We start from the raw sequence: 19,754 nt of genomic DNA on the forward strand, positions 1-19,754 counted from the left end.
CAAAAAAGTATTTAGAGCAGAGTGTGCCAGTTCCAGTCTTGTGATAACAATCCTTTCAGAAAAAGACTGGAGCTCCCAAGCAGGCCTGGTCTGAGGCACATGCAGAGGCCTCTTAAAGGAAAGGACAAACATCATTCAGAGCCATGTTTTTGTGGATTGTGCTTAAACAAAAACAACTGTCCCCAGCTCTCAGACAAGTGCGCTTGGGAGCTGAGGAAGAGGTACCAGAAGTCTTACCAGAAAACATTTGGTTTGCAAGGCAGGCCAGATCAGCACCATGTGAATTATGGAGGTCACACCTGATGTGACCTTGGGTCTGCAGGTCCAGGTGCAAGGGGACCATGAAGCTGACCCTGACAACCAGCCTTCATAGCGTATGCTGTGAGGGCTGGGCCAGGCCACTGAGGCTGTCTGAGTCTCGGGCACTTCCCTGGTGAGACGGGGATGAATTGTTCAGATCTCCCAAGATGGCTGTGGATGTTAGTGATCACCTCTGTGGAGGACTCAGTCCCTGCCACAGCAAGCACAGGCATGGTGCTTTTCTGTTGACCCATTTAATCCTCCCCACAACACCCCCGGGGTCAGTGCTTCTGTCTTCCCTCCTTTACCAGTGAAGACCCAGAGGCAAAGGACAACAGGCCCCTTGCCCATGGTCAAAGAAAGAGCAGGTGGCAGGCCAGGCTAGAATGCAGTACCCTGGGTCAGGCACCTGGGCACCTCTGACCCTCTCAGCACTCACAGAGGAGGTCTTCGGGACCCACCCTCACTGCCATCCTCTAAGGTACCCACCAGCACCCTACACACCCCTCCTGCTGGCTGCCTTGGACACCCCAACCCCTGCTGCAGCCGAGTCTGGAGGAACGGCCTAGGCCTCAGGCCACTGCCAGTGAGCGGGGACAGAAGTTGTGCTGCCCCAGATATGGCCCAACTGGCTGCAGCCCACCACCATAAGGGCTGACACAATCTGAGGCCAGGAATGGGGGATCCGGCCTCAGGGCTCCAGACTCCTGGGCACTGCTTCATCTGGGTGGAGGCAGTGACAAGAAGGAAAAAGGGAGCCACAGGAGGATGTGTGGCCTCTGCAGAGCCTTGGGCTGTGGGGCCTCAGGGCTCTCAGTCTTGGCTACTCTTTCTGCAGGAGGTGAGAAGCTGCACGTCCCTTCTTTCTTCCAGTGACCAGGGAAGTTAAGGGAGCCAGCCAGGTCTCCATTGGGTGCTTGGGGGGGGGGTGTTGTTGGGGTTTCCCCTCTCCCTCAGGGCAGGGTGGCCATAAGAGCCCACCTGAGCAGGCTGGGGTTAGGGGGACCTGGGTTCAAGCAGACAGTACCTCAATGAGCTCTGAGATTCCCTGTGGAGCTTCCGTTTCAGGGGCCTCGGGTCCCCCAGGTTTGGCTGCTACAGGTATAATCGGAGCACCCCTGAACCTGCAATGGGAAACCAAGCACCATCACCATCACAGAGCGCCAGCATGGGTACAGAACACATCTGTGGAGTCCCTGCAAGCCACCACGCAGGACGTCCCTCTGTGCAGCACCACTGTCCTCGCACTCTGCAGAGAAGGACACGGAGCCCCAGGGAGAGGCCTGGCACTGGGGCATTGGAGTCTAAGAGGCCTTTTAGTTCTTAAACTCTACCTCAGAGGCCTCCCAAGGAAGCAGCAGTGCCCCAGCCCAGCAATGACCAGTGCCCAGTGCCGGCAAGCCCACAGGTGCAGCCAGAAGCCCCCAACATGGTGTCTAATGGCAGCACCCTGGCAAAACCCAAGACAACAGTAACATGGTTAAGAAAAAAAAGGAAAAGAGAAAAAACTCATCCTATCACTATGGGTCTCCCATATGGTGTCAAGGGATCTTTTCCTATTTTTCATATGTAATATGAAATATTCCATATCCTATTCCTCAAAAGAACTAGAGAAAATAATCCTAAAATTCATATGAAACCAGAAAAGACCTGGAATAGCAAAAGCAAACCCAGGCAACAGAGCAAAGCGGGAGGCATCACAATTCCAAACTTTGGGTTATATTACAAAGCTACAATGATCAAAATTGCATGGTACTAACACAAACACAGACACATGGATCAATGGAACAGAACAGAGGAGCTAGAAACAACCTCAGGCACATTCAGCTATCTGATCTTTGACAAAGGGGTCAAAAACACACACTGGAGGAAAGACAGCTTCTTTAATAAATGGTGCTGGGAAAAATGGCTATCCATAGGCAGAAGATTAAATCTAGACCCATATCTCACACCATGTACTAAATTAAAATCAAAATTGATCAAAGATCTAAATGTTAAAACAGAAACAATCTGCTGGAAGATAAACTAGGTAAAAATCTGGAAGACATGGGTGTAGGCAAGGACTTTCTGAACAGAACACCAATAGCATAAGAAATAATATCAAGAATCAACAAATTGGATCATATCAAATTAAAAATCTTTTGCACAGCAAAGGAAACAACCAACAGAGTGAAGAGACAACCTACAGAATGGGAAAAAAATTTTGCTAGCCATTCCTCAGAGGATTAATATCTAGAATATATAAAGAACTAAAAAAACCTCAGACTGTCCCAAAAATAAAAGACCCAATCAAAAAATGGGCAACTGAAATGAATAGACATTTCTCAAAAGAAGTTCAAGTAGCCAACAAGCACATAAAAAAATGTTCAACATCTCTGGCCATTAGATAAATATAAATTAAAACAATACTAAAATTCTATTTTATTTCTGAAAGAATGGCTATCATCAAGAAATCAAATAATAGGGCCAGGGATTTAGCTCAGTGGTTCCGTCGCCTGCCTCACAAGTGCAAGGTCCTGAGTTTGATCCCCAGTACCAAAAAAAAGAGAAATCAAATAATAACAAATACTGGAGAGACTGCAGGGGAAAAGGAGCCCTTTTGCACTGGTGGTGGGAATGTAAACTAGTACAACCACTTTGGAAATCAGTAAGGAAACGCCTCAAAAAACTGAAACTAGAAATTCCATTTGACCCAGCTATTCCCCTTCTAGGTATCTTTTTTTTTGGTACTGGGGATCAAACTTGGGACTTTGTGCTTGTGAGGCAGGCGTAGAACCACTGAGCTAAATCCCCAACTCCCTTTCTAGGTATCTTTCCAAAAGAGTTAGATATCGGGCCTGGGATTTAGCTCAGTGGTTTTGCCGCCTGCTGCGCAAACACAAGGATCCGAGTTCAATGCCCGGCACCAAAAAAAAAAAAAAAAAAGAGTTAGACATCATACTACAGTGATGCATACCCATGTTTATAGCAGCACAACTCATATGAGCTAAATCTTGGAAGTGGCCTACATGTCCATCAACAGATGAACTGTGGTATCTATACCCAGTGTAGTGCTACTCTGACATAAAGAAGAATAAACTTGAGTCATTGGGGCCAAGGATTTAGCTCAGTGGTTTCGCCGCCTGCTGTGCAAGCACAAGGACCCAAGTTTAATCCCCCGTACCAAAAAAAAAAAAAAAAAAAAAAAAAACTTGAGTCATCGGTAGGAAAATGGATGTACCTTGAGACCATAAGTGAAATAAATCAGACACACAAACTTAAATATTGCATGGTTTTTCTTATATGAGAAACCCAAAAATATAAATAAAGAGCAAAATAAAGATTGATAGTAAGAAATAGGGAGAGAGGTCTTTTACAAATGGGAGGGGGACCGAGATATGGAGGGAGGGATAAGAGGGGCAAGAAGGGTAATGAAAAAATAATTGAGATGTGTTATGCACCTGTACCAACCCCCCAAGAGGAAGATGATCACTATGTACTGCAAACATGGACTAATAACAGAAATTAAAAAACAAATTTTAAAAATTTAAAAAGAGGTATTTCACACACTATTGTACATGTGCAATTTTATATCCTGCCAACTTATTTATCAACGCATCATGGAGACTTTTCCCTTGAATGACAGTAATGACAACAACAGTAATTACACACTTGGCCAAGCCAAGCATGTGACACGGATGCTTTCATTTAGGCCTCACCACAGCGCTGTGGTGCTGTCGTCACCTTACAGAGAAGAAAATAAGCTATTCATTAGAGAAGCTAGTTAACTTGCTCTATGTTGCGGGTTATAACCCTCAGAGCCAGATTTGAGCCAGGTCGTTATAAGTGTGGTACCAGGGCTTGTGACCTCTATGTGACATGCCCCCTTTCCAGATTCCTCTTTATTGTTGACAGCTATCTAACAGTGTGATCCCAAATTTTCCCCAAAGTGACTTATTTATAATATCCCAAATCTCCACCATTTATAAACCACACTGATAAACACGTCAGGGACATGACTGACTTTTTCTTCTGTCTCTTGGCTTTGGGACACATTCACAGGATATAACCTCAGCCTGAGTATACACTGAAAGGTCAGCAGATGTGGTCAAGTCCCAACAGCCAAAAGGCCTCTCCTCCCAGGCAGTGATGGGAACACTGGTTAGGAGGACTTCGTCAGCCTTCCCAGAACTCTGGAACAGACCAAAGACTGAGCTGTCCGCACAGTGTCCTTTCAAGAGAGATGACAGGTGGGACCCAGGACATGTTAACCTGTCTTTCCCATTCACCCTCCCCAACTCTGTGGTATTCTTGAAACCCAACTGCCACAACCACAGTGAAACCAGCAGCTGTAGGCAGTGGGGGCAGTGTGGGTTTCAGTTTCTTCAAAGCCCCTGTCCCAGAGAACTGCCGCTGTTCTTCCTGTGGGGTGGCTCCCTGGAAGATCCCACCAGCAAGGCTGCCTCTGTCTAACCTGTTTCTCAACAGCCTCTCCAAACACCCTTGTCTCTGGGGAAAACACTGAGAATAATGAGAGGCAACTGTTTAACACCAACAAAGTGGAAGATAACAGTTCAGGCCAACAGTAGGCTGCCCAAAAAGCTTAACTATGAAAGCCAGGACCGAGCTGTCCTTGGAGGGTGTGGGAAATCATGCTGTGGCTCGCTCAGGGGCTAGCTTACCCTCTGGCTGACCTCAAGGCTCTGTGCAAGCAGGAAGTAAAGCTCAGGCAGAGCTGTCAGCTGCCTACATGAACACTCACAGTGTGGCTCAACATGCACGTAGACCCTCTTGACCAGGAGATGCACTCCAGGCATGGAGGGAGTCTCTGTCCAATGAGCTGGCCACTAAATAACCAGGCAAAGACTTCAGGGGTCACCCATGACAATGAATACAGACCTCACACCATTCATTCAAAACAGTTACTAAATAAAATGTAACAACAAACTGTGGGGGGGGGGGGGTCCTGACTGACTTCCAGGACTGTCACATTATTTTAAATGCCTAGGTTGCAAAAGAAATTTACAGCATCCACAAAGAAACAAGAGTACAGCCCATATGTGAGAAAAAGAGTTAAAAGAAAGTGTTCCTGAGGAAGCTCTACCAGACAAAGACTTTAAACCAGCTATTTTAAGTGGTTTTTAAAAAGTAAAGGAACCATGTCTAAAGAACCAGAGGTAACAAGTAACAGGATCTATCTCACCAAATACGGAAAATCAAAAAAGAGTTAGAAATTAATTTTTAAAATATAAAACAAAGAGAAATTCTAGAGTTGAAAATAATAACTGAAATGAAAACAGCTCGGCAACAGCCCTGAGCAGGAAGAATCAGCAACCTTACAAAGAGGCCAGGTGAGATCAGGTGCATAAACATGAGATGCCATCAAGTGAACAGCAGAAGCACATGAATTTCCTGCAGGCAGGAAGAGAAATGGGGCAAAAAGGAACCTGGGAAACCACGGCCCAATATGCCTCACATCTGGGAAAAACACTACTCTGCATATCTGCAATGCTGCAAGCTCCAAGAAGGATAAACTCACAGAGAGCCACACCTACACATGTCACAGCCTGTCAGAGGCCAAAGACAAGGAGACAATCCCAAAACATTCCAAGAGAAGTGACTGTGTTTGTACACAGAGCCACAGTGGGAGACAGCTCAGAAGAAATCTTGGAGGACAGAAGATGACCGGATGGCCTGAAAGTTAAAAGAAAATAAAGTCTGTCAATCAAGGAGCCCATACCCAGCAGCAAACTACACTTTTTGAGTGGAGAACACAAGATTACATACAAGTGACCCAGCAATGCCACTCCCAGGCCTACCCCTGAAAGAACTGAAAACAGGGACCCAGAAAAATACACATCAACACATACTCACAGCACATGCTCACGGGAGCCAAGACGAAGACAGCTTGGATGTCCATCACAGACTCTGGTGTGCGTCTACACAGTGGGGCAGTACCTGACCCAGGAAGGAGTAAGGCACAGAAACATGCTTCTGTGTGCATGAACTTCAAGAACACCCTGTGAAGGCAAGACACCAGACACAAATGCCCCCTGGGAATGTGGACAGGTAGTTCCCAGGCTGGTGGACAGGGAGTAGGGCAACAGTGGCATGAAGGATGCAGGGTTTTCTTTCAGAGACCATGAGAGCTGCAAAGGTCTTACAGATAGAAAAGGGGTAGCCTAGGATGTGCACAGGTCTTTTTTTTTTTTTTGCTTTTTAATATATATTTTCCAAATTAATTTTTATTTCCTTGGTAAGCCACCTAATGCTGACTATTCCCACCTGCTTACTTCTGGAATACACTTCCAGGAGTTGTCTCTGTACCCCTCTCTTCTGGATGGTGCTCCCTCCAGGCAGTGCCACCTCACCTGCCTGACCCCAGAACCCCTGGGAGCCTCTCGGCATATGGTGGAGTGTGAGACACAGACAGAGTTAGAGAAAGGACCCTTAGGGAGGGACAGTTGGCACCTCCTCCCCCTGTATTGCAGAGGTTCTGACAGCTGGCTCAAGCCACACAGCCAGAGAGTAGTGGACTATGATAAAAAGCAGCTCTGTGGTTACCTCCACCTGAGAAGGCCCGGAGAGAGCACTCTATTCGCCTGGGCTGGAGGAGGCCGTGTGCCGCTAGCACTGGTCACAGATAACAGTGGAAGCCTCCACCACCTGCCACTTCCAAGACACCCATTAGCCAGTGCTCTCCACTTCCTCACCAAACCTGTGCTCAGCACCCTCAGAGCAGATGCTCACACAGGGCACAACTTGAGGCTCATTGCCTGCAGAGAAGAGGCTTTCTGATTTCTGCCCCTGCCAGCGAATCTTTATGCCAAACAAGACATGTTGGCACTGCCACTGAGTTGGCAGTGCCAGTTATTAGTGTTGCCATAGCAACACAATTTAATTTAGTATCATAAAGCAACCATGGGAAATTGCTATTTCTATAAGAACTAAGTCAAATGTCCTTGAAAGACAGGACAAAGGCAAATCTCCTTAAAACCTGGTGTTAAATTAGCTGTGGATAAGAAAACCATAATAAGCGCAAGGACCCAAGTTCAATCCCCAAGTTCGATCCCCGGCAACAAAAAAACAAACAAAGAAAACCATAATAGACTCAAGGGGAGGCTGGTTAAAAACATGGAACAATTCTGCACTCAGACTACTTTGTGAGTCCTACTTCCCTCAAGTAGACACTGCCTTAGGGAGTACTTTGTCATTCAAGAAAACTCAGAGCTCCAGTCAAGGAGCGCACACAGAAGAAAAGCTAGGCTGGGCAGGACGTTCACCAGCAACAGCAGACAGCAGAAATCTACCAGAGTAAAGAGACTGCTGCTCTAAATCTCTCTCAGAAAGGAAAGTCTGCTGAGGTCCCCTTCTATACCACAGGTGGAGTCACTGAACTCAGGAGGTGCCACCAAGGAGAACAGTGGGGTATGGGGCAGGCACACTGCACCCACACAGAGGAAAGGCCAGGACGCTAAGAGCGGCTACCTACCATGATGTGGCTAGAATCCACAACCTATTTGGCATTATTGCCAATCAACAAATATAAAAATGCAAATTCTGACCAAGAAGCAAATACAGAGGATCGTATCTTTACAGAACTTCAAAGGAATTAGAAATGAGTATAGATAGGGAACGACTATGTGTGGAAAACCGAAATCATGAATGATGAAGAAAATATAGATGTTTCAAAACCAGTGCAGGTGGAAGAGGAGCAAGGCGTAAATTCCAATTGTGAATCTGCTACACTGCAGAGGACGAAGGGGGCCCAGGGCTGGGACTGCCCTAGCCTCTGTCCCAACTGTTACGTTGATTTTATTACATGAACATGCACATATATATAAAGGGAAAATATTATGTTTAAGGTATGAATATGTCATTTTTTTATGACTCTCTGTTCTAAGTGACTTTTTTTGATTAACCAACAGCAGCTCAATCTCAGGGGATGAGAAATCCTCTACTACTTCAGCTACAAAAATAAACACAAGAAAAACAAAACAAGACTATTACATTCTAGCTAGATACTATTACGTGCTGAAGGCACTGAGCCTGGTTAAAAAGTTAAGAGAAACCTTGAAGACATGACAGCATCAATTTGAGACGTTTTTCTGAACTCAATAAAGGAAATTAAAGATAAATGACAGAGGATTAACTTCCTCCTATAACCCATGGCATTGTGCCACTTCCAAGTGCACCCCAGACTCACTGTGCTCCATGTGCCAGATCCCTCACTCTGAGTCACAGCGTCCTGGGACCCTCATGTTCCTCCACTCGCCAGTGCAGCTTGCCATGAACACCAAGAGGGCCCAGCCAGAGAAGAAGCAGCCAAAGAAAGCATCCCACAGTAAACACACTGCCCCCAGGCCCGGTGCCCGCACCTGAAGGAGCCTCTGCTGATCCACCCAACCTTCCCGACCTGCCAGACTCTTAGAGGGACCTGCGTCCACTGCCCTCCTGCAGTCCCCGACGCCATTCTCTTGGGGGAAGCCTTTGCTTGACACCTGCCCAAAGTACACTTCTCATCTGCACCCAGCTCCCCATGCACTGGGCTTCAGGACAAGCCAGCTCCTTACTCACAAGGCCTGTGACTCCATAGTCTCCTTTCTGTGCAAGCCAAAGGCTGTGCACCAAGCAAGGCACCTGGCCAGGTTCTGATGCAGGAGAAACGCACAGAAGGCTCCAAGGCAGTGGGGTGAGGAGTCTGGCCCCCCTGAGGGCCCCAATTCTGTGTGATACTAAGGGATGGGGCACTTCCAAGGACTACTGCTCACGTCCCAAGCCCTGTTCTCATAGCCCTCTCCTATCCTCCACTCCTCAACAGGCCATTCTTTCTCCCCAGTCTTCAAGGGTGCCCAAGAGCCCTGCTGTCTTCTGGAAGCCTCTACACTCTGACACCTGTGCCCGGGCTCCCAACTCCACTGACGCCATGCTGGTCTGGGATGGCCAGCTGTCTCTGCCTGAACGGCACCCACATCTCTTAGCAGTCGCCCCATCTGCCCGCTGCTCCAACCCATGCCCTGATTTCCATTCTCCCAGGTCATCCAACCCATGGCCATCTGAGGTCTTTCCCAGCCCTGCTCAGCCCTGCCTGCAGTGAGAGCCTTGCAGCAGCAGCCATGCCCACCACACTTGTTCCTCCAGGGACCCCCCACCCCCTTACTCTGTCTGCCCAAACCTTGCCCAGGCCAGGCAACAGGCTACCGGAGACAGATTCCAGCAAGGACCCTCACTTGGTTTCCACTCCAGAGCCGCCTTCGATTCCCTTCACTCAGCCTCCATTTCCCTGTCATCAGTAGCCATTGTGACCTACACCACGGGGCCCTGTCCCAGACCCAGCAAGCTGGCTTCATGACAGCATGCAGCATGGGCCACAGCTGCTTAGCCCTCTGGAGCCAGTGCCTATTCCCAACTTCAGCTGGAGCACTTCTCCTGGGTTGGAAGCTCATGCTACTTCCGGTTCCCCTGTCCTTTGTCTGGTCTTTCCTGCTCTGCTGGACAGCAGGCTCCCTTGCAAGAGGCCTCCCTGCAACTGGTCACAGAACCCTCACCATATCACCCCTGGTCTGGCTGGGAGCAAACTTTTTAAAAAACAAACTTTTTGAACTTTCTTACTTTTATCTTTTGAAGACAGGATCTAGCTATGTATAGTAGTCCAAGCCAACCTTGATCTTGCTCTGTAGCCCAGGCTGGCCTTGAGCTCACAATTCTCCCTCCTCGGCCTTCTTTTTTTTGGTACCGGGGATCAAACTCGGATCCTTGCGCTTGCACAGCAGGCGGCGAAACCACTGAGCTAAATCCCCAGCCCCCTCCTCGGCCTTCTTAGTGCTGGGGTTAAAGGCATGGGCCACTGTGCCAGCTTAGTGTTGGATTGTGTTGTGTTTTATTTTATTTTAGATGAGAGAAAATAACTCAGAGAAGCTGGAGTTCCCAAAGAACAACATAAAGATCAAGATCAGGAGCCACTGGCTGACAACCTAACATGAGTTCAGGAGGGAACTTCCACCCAGGGCCTAAGACCAGCTTACTAAGCACGGCCAGAGAAGCCCCAGAAAGGATGGAGGACTGTCTTAGTTGCTCTTCTTGTTGCTGAGACAAAATATCCAATACCCAAACTTAAAGGGGGAAAGGTTTATTTAGCTGTTTGTAGAGGTTTCGATCCATTGTTGGCTGGCTCCAAGGCAGAGTGACTTATGGCAGAGGGGCATCGAAGAGGAGAAAAACAGTGGATTGCTGGCAAAGACAGCAAAAGCAACAAGGGACCTTAACAGCATCTTTCTGCCCCTTTATCTTATCCAGAGCACTTTGGGTGGGTAGCACTCACATCTTTTAATCTCAGTGCCCTTGAGCCTAGCACTGCACCATGAATCAATCCCAGGGTCACACACTCTAGATCCAGCCACCTCAGAAAGAGCCCCACCTATGACCCCATGAGGGACATCTAGACACAAGTCATAACAAGGACTTAGGTCTTGGAAGAAAAAAGGATATAAGAAAAACAATGAGGAGAGGGAAGGAAAGAAATAAAAACATGGAGGAAGAGAGAGAAGAGGCACAAGAGAAAAACAAGGAAAAGAGTGTGCCCCTCTTTGCCCAGCAGCAGGCGTGTACCCACCACAGGATCACATGGCCATGTGACACCAAGGGACCAGCCCAGGGCTGTGGGGAATAGGTAGGAAGGGCCAGCTGTCCACAGGAGGAGGCGAGGTGGGAAGAGGCTTCTGGCCACAGAGCCGCTTGAGCGGGGAACCAGCACAGGCACCAGGCTCTTTCCACACCCCGAGGCCGAGGCACAGAGGGACAGACAGGGTAAGCATGTGCACAGAGAATTCTAGTGATTAACCAGAAAGCTCTCGGAAATTCAATTATTTTTGTTCAAACCCTTTTGGGCAGTGTATCATAAGTAAATATGAAGGCGTGCTGGCCGGCCCAAGCAGAGCTGGCCTTGTTGATTTCCTGAACCTGTCACACACTGGGACCTCTTGGCCCGGCACATAGCAGGAAGGCCTGGCCCCCTGGCCCCCTGAGGATCACAGGTCAGCACCCCAGGCTGATGCCTGAGTTACTGGAGTACAGGGGCTCCAGAGAGAAGGCAGACACCCAGCTTCTGCTGTCCCCATCACCCTATTACCCCCTCTCAGGACATCACGCTGTCTCGGGGCCGACGTGAGTGCTGACTGTGCGGGAAGGCTGATCTTCACCCCACCAAACAGTTCCAGCGGAGGGAGGTGGGGGAATATCTGTGTGTGTGTGTATACATGTATGTATGTATACACATGCACACGAAGCTATAAGCCATATAAAAGAAACTGAAAAAACAGAGTATCAGCTTCATGTTTGGGATAGGAGACTTCAAAACAGCCAACATTTGGGACTGCGGACTTAGCTCAGTGGTTCCGCCACCTGCCTCGCAAGCTCAAGGTCCCGAGTTTGATCCCTGGTACCAAAAAACAAAAAACAAAACCAAAAAAACAGCCAACATTTATCAGGTCTTATTCTCAGCGGTCAGGCCAGAGGCAAAACCTACTGCCAGGGGAAACCATAAACAGGCAACTGATTTAATCAACCATGCATGGGAAGCCCTCTGCACAGGGCCAAGGACATTATAGGCACTCCACTCATTATACCCAGGAGTACCAAGTACCCATAATTCGCCAGCGTCCATGTCTAGTGCCTCCTCATAAGAAAAGCTGTGAGGCTGAACAGAGTGGCTTTCATTTTATAAAGAAAGAAGCAGCAACTCAAAGAGAGAAAGTGAGTTGCCCACTTTTACAATGTGGCCAGTCAACCACACTGTAAGAGTCCATGCAGCAGCAGACAAATCCCTCAACACTGGCGTCCAAGACAATCCCAGACAGGGAGGAGGACCAGGGGACCTCTGGGTGGGCTCCAGGCAGAGGGCCTTAGCTATAACAGAGAGCAGGAAACCAAAAGTGTTTCAAAAGCAGGAAGAAACTCAGGGGGAGTCTGGGGAAAGATGTATCAAGGATACTGTCAGATGATAACATTTAGTGGGAAAATAAACAGAGAAGCCTAGAACACGGAACAGTGTCAACGTGGTGATAACAACTACCTCAAATTATGTACATGTGGGAAAGACTGACAGGGTTCCTGGGGAGAAAACATTTTAATTTGATGCACTGGGAAGATTGTGGGTACATTTTTATCTTCTATTCTGATTTCTGTTAACATTGATAAATGCTCATGCAAGAGTAATTTTAAATGCTTTCAGAGATAAAGAAATCACAAAGAAAAACAATCAAAGAGTTTGACTACATAAAAATTAGAAACTTCTGCCTGTCAAAAAAAGCAACTGAAACAGAAGGACGACAAATGCTGCTGAAGTCTTGGTTGTAGCAAGTGTGACAGTTAAAAGGTTAATGGCAAAGTCTTATTAATATTAAACACTCCTGCTGGGTGTGGAGGTGCACGCCTGTAATCCCAGCACTCAGGAGGCTGAGGCAGGGGGACTGCCATAAGTTCAAGGCCAGCCTGAGCTAGATAGTGAGACTCTGTCCCAAAAAACCAAAAAAAGGGCCAGGGATTTAGCTCAGTGGCACAGCACCTGCCTCGCAAGTACAAGGTCCTGAGTTCAATCCCTGGTACCCCCCCCCAATAAAAACCCCTCAAAACCAAAACAAAATAAAAAAACACTCCTACAAATACAACAAAGCATTAAAATTTCATGGGGCAAATAGACAAAATACATGGGTTTAGATCACACACACAAAATACAACTTTAATACATTTAAGGAAAAGATGTTTACTTTCACCAGTAATTTAAAAACCATTTACAGCATTAATAAAACAAGAGTAAAATACCACATCTATTCTACAGCTTCAAATATGTTTTAATCTTACAAACCAAAGTTATCTGCTAATCCCTCTGTAAAATGGTAGAACCCTTTGGAAAATAATATAGCAGTGTCCAACAAAAGGTTTAAAAATGTTCTTGCCTTTGATCCAGTACTCTCACACCTGGGAATCTATGATGAGGAAATAACTGAAAATACAAAGTTTAATGACTTACAAAGATATTCAGCCCAGGAAAAGGAAAACTTAACCCAGTCCAAAGAGCCAAGAACAGAGGGATGGTTACCTGAAAAATTATTATGTAAAAAAGTAGGTAATAATAGCAGAAATTAAAAATGAAAAATACCAGGGCTGGGGATTTAGCTCAGCGGTTCCAGCGCCTGCCTCGCAAGCACAAGGTCCCGAGTTTGATCTCCGGTATCAAAAAAAAAAAGAAAAATGAAAATACCTCATCATTATAACTACATGATAGAAAAGGGGAGGGAGTATAGTTAAGAGTCAGCAGTGGTACAGGGCACATCAACAGAAATTAGTCATGTTTCTATGCACTAGCAAGGAATAATACAAACAGGAAATTAAAGGAGTAAGTCCATTCACAATAGCATCAGAAAGAATTAAACACTTAGGAATGAATCTAACCACTGAAGTGAAAGACTTGAATACCGAAATCCACAAAACATGGGTGAAAGCAATTTACAAAGACCTGAGGGGTAAATGGAAAGACATCCCATGTTCATGGACTGGAAGACAATGTTCTGCTAAGATGTCAATAACCCAAAGCAACTGACAGATTCCACGCAGGCCACAAATGGAAAAAATAAATTGGGTTTCATTAAAATTAAGAACTTTTTTTAATCAAAGGGCGAGAAAATTAAAAGACAACCTACAGAATGGGAGAAAAAAATTTACAAATCATATCTCTTAATCATGAATTAAGAGATTAATGTTCATAATATATAAACCTATAGTTCAACAGCAAGATAGCCCAATTAAAACATGGACAAAGGACATAAAGAGGTATTTCTCCAAGAAGACATACAAATGGTCAACATACACATGAAGAGGTGCAAACCTTTAGCAAAATGCAAATCAAAACAATAAGGTATCATTTCATACCTGTTAGGATGGCTCCTTAAGAAAAAAGGGAAATATAATAAATGTTGAGGAGGCTGTGAACAAACTGGAATCCTGGTGGGAATGTAAAATAATATACCTGCCATGGAAAACAATTATGAAATTTCTCAAAAAGGTAAACACCAGGCCAGGGATTTAGCTCAGTGATACCTTGCCTGCCTCACAAGCACAAGGTCCTGAGTTCGATCCCCAGTACCAAAAAAGAGGTAAACACCAAACTACCACATGTCCCTGTAGTTCCACTCCTAGAAATACAGGAGTACATATTCAAAGGCCTTGAAACAGGGACTAGAACAGATGTCATTTCATAGCAACATTATTCACTATAGCCAGAGAGTGGCCTATGTATCCATCATCGGAGGAGTGGTTAAATGAAATGTGGTACACATAGAACAGAATATTATACAGCCATAAAAGGAGTGAAATTTCAACACGTGCTATTACATGGCTGGACCTTAAAAACATTAGGCTACATGAAATTTAGATACAAAGGCACCAATTTTGTAGGATCCCACTTATACAAGGTATCTACAATAGGTAAATTCATAGAGACAGAAAGTAAAATAGAAGTTCCTAGGTTCTGGGGCAAGGGTAGAAGGGAGAGTTACTGCTTACTGGGCACAGAGCTTATGTCAGGAATCATGAAGAGTTTCTGAGGGATGAAGAAACAACACTGTGAATGTATTTAATGTCACCAAACTACACCTTCCAAGTAGTTACAATGATATTCTGTATATTTCACCACAATAAAAAATGTGGAAGAAAAGAGGTCAATACTACACATAGTAAAAAGAGAAATTTTTAAAAACTCAAAATATTAGCAGCTACTATATTGAGAAAAGAAATCTCTGGGTGGTCTCCTCTTTCTTTTAACTAGGTTTCTCTATTGTCCAAATTCTTTTAATTACTCTTTGGACAGAAAAAAATAAGTTTTATGTTTAAGCATTTTTCAGGTTTTGATATGTGTGTGGTTCACCAGTCCACATTTGTCCTTTCCAGACAGAAAGTGTTTTCACATTTAGACCAGTATTTACTAAGCAAAGGACCAAAGGAAGGGAAACAATCCCTTAAAATGATTTTAAAAGCTTCAGCTCCATAGAGGTAAAAGCTGCCGCTCTCTTGCAAGACAATTGGCCTGCCTGGTACTGGCCCCTGTCACACCTAGCAGGGTGTCTGTCCTTTCCTTTCTCTGCACACTTGGGTGCTATAGGTGGAGAGGGTTCTGAGGCTCCTCCAATGGACAATTTCATCTGGCTGTGTAGGAAAGTCCATAATTTGACCTTGAACCAGTAAGTTAAAATAGGAATCGTAATTCAAACATGCAAGGAGAAATTTTCTTAAATTTAATTAATCAAAATGGCAACTACTAATTTACCCTCAGAAGTATGCTAAGCCCTTCCCAGAAGGGTTGTTCATACGGAAAATGATACTGACACAGTGTCAGGTTTTTATCCAGGAGTCCAAAAGACCTGTTCTCCCCTTTCTGACAAGTAAATAAAACGGCAGGGAGATCAAATAACTCACTAAAAAGAAGATATAATTTTTTATCTTCCTTTTTACAGTCTCATATCCACTTCCGTTGGGAATAACAAAGTCTGAATTCTTATGCAACACTTATCTAAATGTGTCGATTTTATCGGATTGATGAATTTTGCTAACAAAAGGCAGCGCTAGGAAATCTTTTATGACATATTTGGCCCATTCACAGGGCTGGAGCTTTAATTTAACCAACGTGAGAATTCTGAGGGAGAGCTGCAGGTGTTGGATCTGAAAAAAAAATCATAAATGAGAAGCTGTATCAATCTTTATGACAGGGAAACAAAAACACTCTCTACTTGCTTGCCCTCCGAGGGCTGCAGAAGGAGAGGTGGCAGTGGCAGGATATTGTCTCTGGCTGCATAGCAAAGAGGAAGCATCCCTGTCTCCGGGTGACCGCTATTTAGTATTGATCAAAAGGGATCTGCCCAGAGAGGAAGTGGGAAATTGATACAACAACAAGGTTTGCCAACTCTGTGTGCTCAACAAGGACATTCACTCGTTTTCTCAACCACATCAGGATCAGTCATCCATGGCTGCCTGAGCACCCAGGTGGCTCCTGATCCCATGCTCCCCACTGCCCCCACTGTCGTGCTCTGCCTGCTGGCTGCCCCAGCTGTCATTGGTGCCCATAGACAGATAAGGTCTGTGGAGTGGTCTCCTCGAGAGCCCAGGTTCCCTCCTCCCTCCTGCATGGCCTGGACTCGGAGCCATGCCTTCTGTCCCTGAGAAACTACCAATTGCGGCCTGCCGCCTTCTCCCCCCGCCCCACTGTCCCAGTGTCCCCAGGTCTTCCTGATGGGGATCTTCATCCAGGAGCTCCTGACGGGGATCTTCATCCAGTCAGACCTGCATGAAACTCTGCAACTACTTCTTATCTCTACAAGACAACACTGCACACTCCCAGCACCAGCTCCTACAGAAGCCCTGTGTCATTTGTCATTTCCTCATCTGGCCTTTGGCAGCAACACTGACCCATCCATCCACCCAGTACCACAAGCTCCTGGACAGAAATGACCATTTATCTACCAAAATTCCTTGTTCCCTGTTGACCATCAAGATGTGAAGAAGCAGTTGGTGGAAGGACAGGGTTCCCAGCTGCTCTGCACCGAGGCCTGGCCTAGAGACAAGGGCAGGGCCAAGAACCTGAGAGGGAGCTTGCCCTCTGTCCCAGGGCTTCACACAGGGCATAGCCCTCGGCTTCCCCTTCTGGGAGCTGAGGCACACAGTCGCCAGTGCCTTGCTCTGACCAGAGAAATGAGGTGTGCCCACAGTCTGGAGCAGGAGAGGGCACAACCAGCCCCCAATGTGTGCTGCTGCCATGAGCAAGCTCCCTGAGAGACAGGTTCTAGTTTCTTCATGTTCCTGGGTTTTTCTGGCCTCTTTTAACAGCCCCTTAGCCTATTCCCAGCTCACTAAAGCCCTGAGGGGCACAAGCACCAGGCAGGATTCCACTTATAAGGGCAGGAGGCTGACCCTGCCTGCCCAGTCCGTGCCAAGTTCTCCTGCTAGAAGAGCGTTCCTCCCATTGGCAAACCTACTTGGTGTTCTCGAGGGTCTTCTGCATTTTCTTGGTCATTTTGCCGATGGCTGTCTGTCTCTTCCCTTCGGCTAAGAGGTCTATTTTGTTCAGCACTACGATCATCTTCTGGCAGGCAATCTGGCCAATCACAAGGCACTCTGCTGACTGGGTCTGCATGCCCTTGGTCACGTCGATGACCAGCATCATTAGGTCAATGATCTGGGCCCCTGGGATGAGAGAAGATAAGGTCAGCAAGGGCAAGGGGGTGGTGAGCCCCACACCACAGCCAGACAAAGCACTGCAGGAAAGTGGGCAAAGAGGAATGGACAGTGACCATGTACCTCCTGGCTCCAGGCCCTCGGTGGGATACCTGGACCTTCGAGACCTCACTAGGCCTCAGAACCACCAAGGGAGCTAGGGAAACTGAGGCCCACAACACAGAGCTTGTCTGGGGCCACACAGATAACATGCAGCAGGGCTGAGTTTAGGGGAAAGTTCCTCTGAATTCATTCAGACCCACACATATCTATTTTACCAATCCTGTCACTTTCATTCCAAGCAGGAAAAAGCTCATGTTCTGAGCTAGGGTTAGACAGTGCTTAACCACTTGCCCTTGTTCAGAAAGAGGAGAAAAAGACTCAAGAGGTAAAGGGTGGGGTCTAAGGGAGTATGGGGTGCTTCTCACAGTATGGTGGGACACTGAACTCTGTGTGCATTGCGTGCCTAGCCACACCCTTCCCTGCAAGGCACACCTGAGCCTAAGCACGGCAGGTGGACGGATGATCACAGAGCAGCTGATGGGGGAACCTAGTGTCACCCTGCAGGGGGCCTATGTCCTTTTTAACGGCATTTGGAGTCATTTCAACAAGAAAACAAGGGGTATGACTTCATGAATGGGGAAAATACAAGTATTTGCCCTGCTGAAAGGAATCGTGATTTCATTTTAGTTTACAAAATGTCTCATGACAAGGTTTTCCAGACCCAATTATGGCCAGTAAGAGGCAGAGGAAGACTGCTCTGGGAGTGATTCTAATGACAATAACATGGTGGAGGGGACATCTCTGTCCCCCTGCTGGCACCGACAATGTGCACCAGCCCAGCTCACACATCCCCACTTGCTGTGTTTTAGAAGAAGAAAGGGAGACTCAGGGACAAGAGGACTTGCGCTCTAGGTCACGCAGGCAATAGACACCAAGGGTGCTACAAGTCAGGACTGCTGGCTCAGTCACTGCTCTCTTTCCTATGCTCCTCTGGCCCCAGGAGGGTCAGCACTGTTAGGGTTTCTATCTGGATATCCCCTAAAGCCTCCTACGCTCAGAGGCAGGGCTTTTAGAAGGTGATTGGACCATGCTATTAGGAGGGTTAGGGTTAGGGTTAGAAGAGGTAGTCACTGGGGGTGACCTGCCAGGGCACATCTCTCCTCCAGTCTCTGCTCTTCTCTCTCTCTGCTTCCTGACAGCTGGGGTGTGAGCGGCTTTCCTCTGCCTAGGCCTTCCACCCTGTTGTAGACCATGCAAGGACCAAAAGTTATAAAAACAGGAGTCAAATCAAGTGGATCCTATCCTAAGTTGCAGGTGTCAGATATTTTGGCTGAGAAGTGGCTGAGATGGTGTGCATCTGACTCCAGGCAGGCCAGCATGCCCCAGCTCCCTTTCCACCCAGGCCCTTCTCCTTCCTCATCCCATCGGCCAGGACAGGAGGAAGGTGGGGTCCCTGAGGCCTGGGGGTCAGCCCCAGGTGCAAGCAGCAGCAGCAGCAGCATCTCACAGACAGGAGGGCCTAGGTCTCTCCCATAGCCATGTGGAGGAGACACTGGCTCCATCATCTACCAGGAACATGGCATATTTAAAACAGACCCAACTGCACACACCTAGAATCCCAGCACTCTGGAGGCTGAGGAAGGAGAGCTGCACGTTCAAGACCAGCCTGGGCAGTTTAGCAAGATCCTGTGTCAAAATTAAAAAAGGGCTGGGATGTAGCTCTGTGAAAAGACACTGGGTTCAATCCTCAGCTTTGCAAAAATAAAAAAAATTTTTTAAAAAGCCCCCAAACTGATTCATACTGTTGGGGCATGGTGAATTGGTTCAATCTGCAGGGAAAAGCACTGTCAAAATGCACATAACATGTGATCCAGCCAAGCTTGTACACACGTCAAATGTCCCTGTGGCCTTTATTATCCCTAAAGTTGGAAACCACATAGATGCCCATCAGTAAGAGACAGGTTAAAAACAAACAATGCAAACGAAGAAACCCTTTCTGTACCACTCCAGAATGCTCTCCACATGGAGCAAGAGGGGAAAACAAGGGGCAGAACAGTGTACAGCATCACCTGTGTCAGCAGGGGCCAGGTGCGCATGCTGTCTGCTAACGTGTGTTACAGATGAGTAGGTGTTTGCTTCTACGCGGATTTGGCACACCATGGGAATGCAAGAGAAACTAGGAGGCAGAGAGGAAATTCACAGCACATTCTTCT

General features: G+C 46.8%; 1 protein-coding gene across 8 annotated transcripts in view; it reads right to left on the reverse strand.

Moving 5' to 3' along the window:
* Eefsec (eukaryotic elongation factor, selenocysteine-tRNA specific) overlaps window positions 1-19,754 on the reverse strand; it is a 219,997-nt gene that overhangs the window by 115,288 nt on the left and 84,955 nt on the right. For all 8 annotated transcript variants that reach the window (XM_087196940.1, XM_087196943.1, XM_087196941.1 and 5 more), the window contains exons 2-3: window positions 17,301-17,508; window positions 1,328-1,424 (exon numbers count right to left, since the gene is read on the reverse strand). In XM_087196940.1, the coding sequence (XP_087053066.1) occupies window positions 1,328-1,424; window positions 17,301-17,508 (305 nt within the window). The remainder of the gene's footprint in view (window positions 1-1,327; window positions 1,425-17,300; window positions 17,509-19,754) is intronic.

This window comes from Heterocephalus glaber, unplaced genomic scaffold (genome assembly GCF_053883595.1).
Source record: "Heterocephalus glaber isolate CG9 unplaced genomic scaffold, H.glaber_assembly_v1.0 deba00001645, whole genome shotgun sequence".
Lineage (NCBI taxonomy): Eukaryota > Metazoa > Chordata > Mammalia > Rodentia > Bathyergidae > Heterocephalus > Heterocephalus glaber.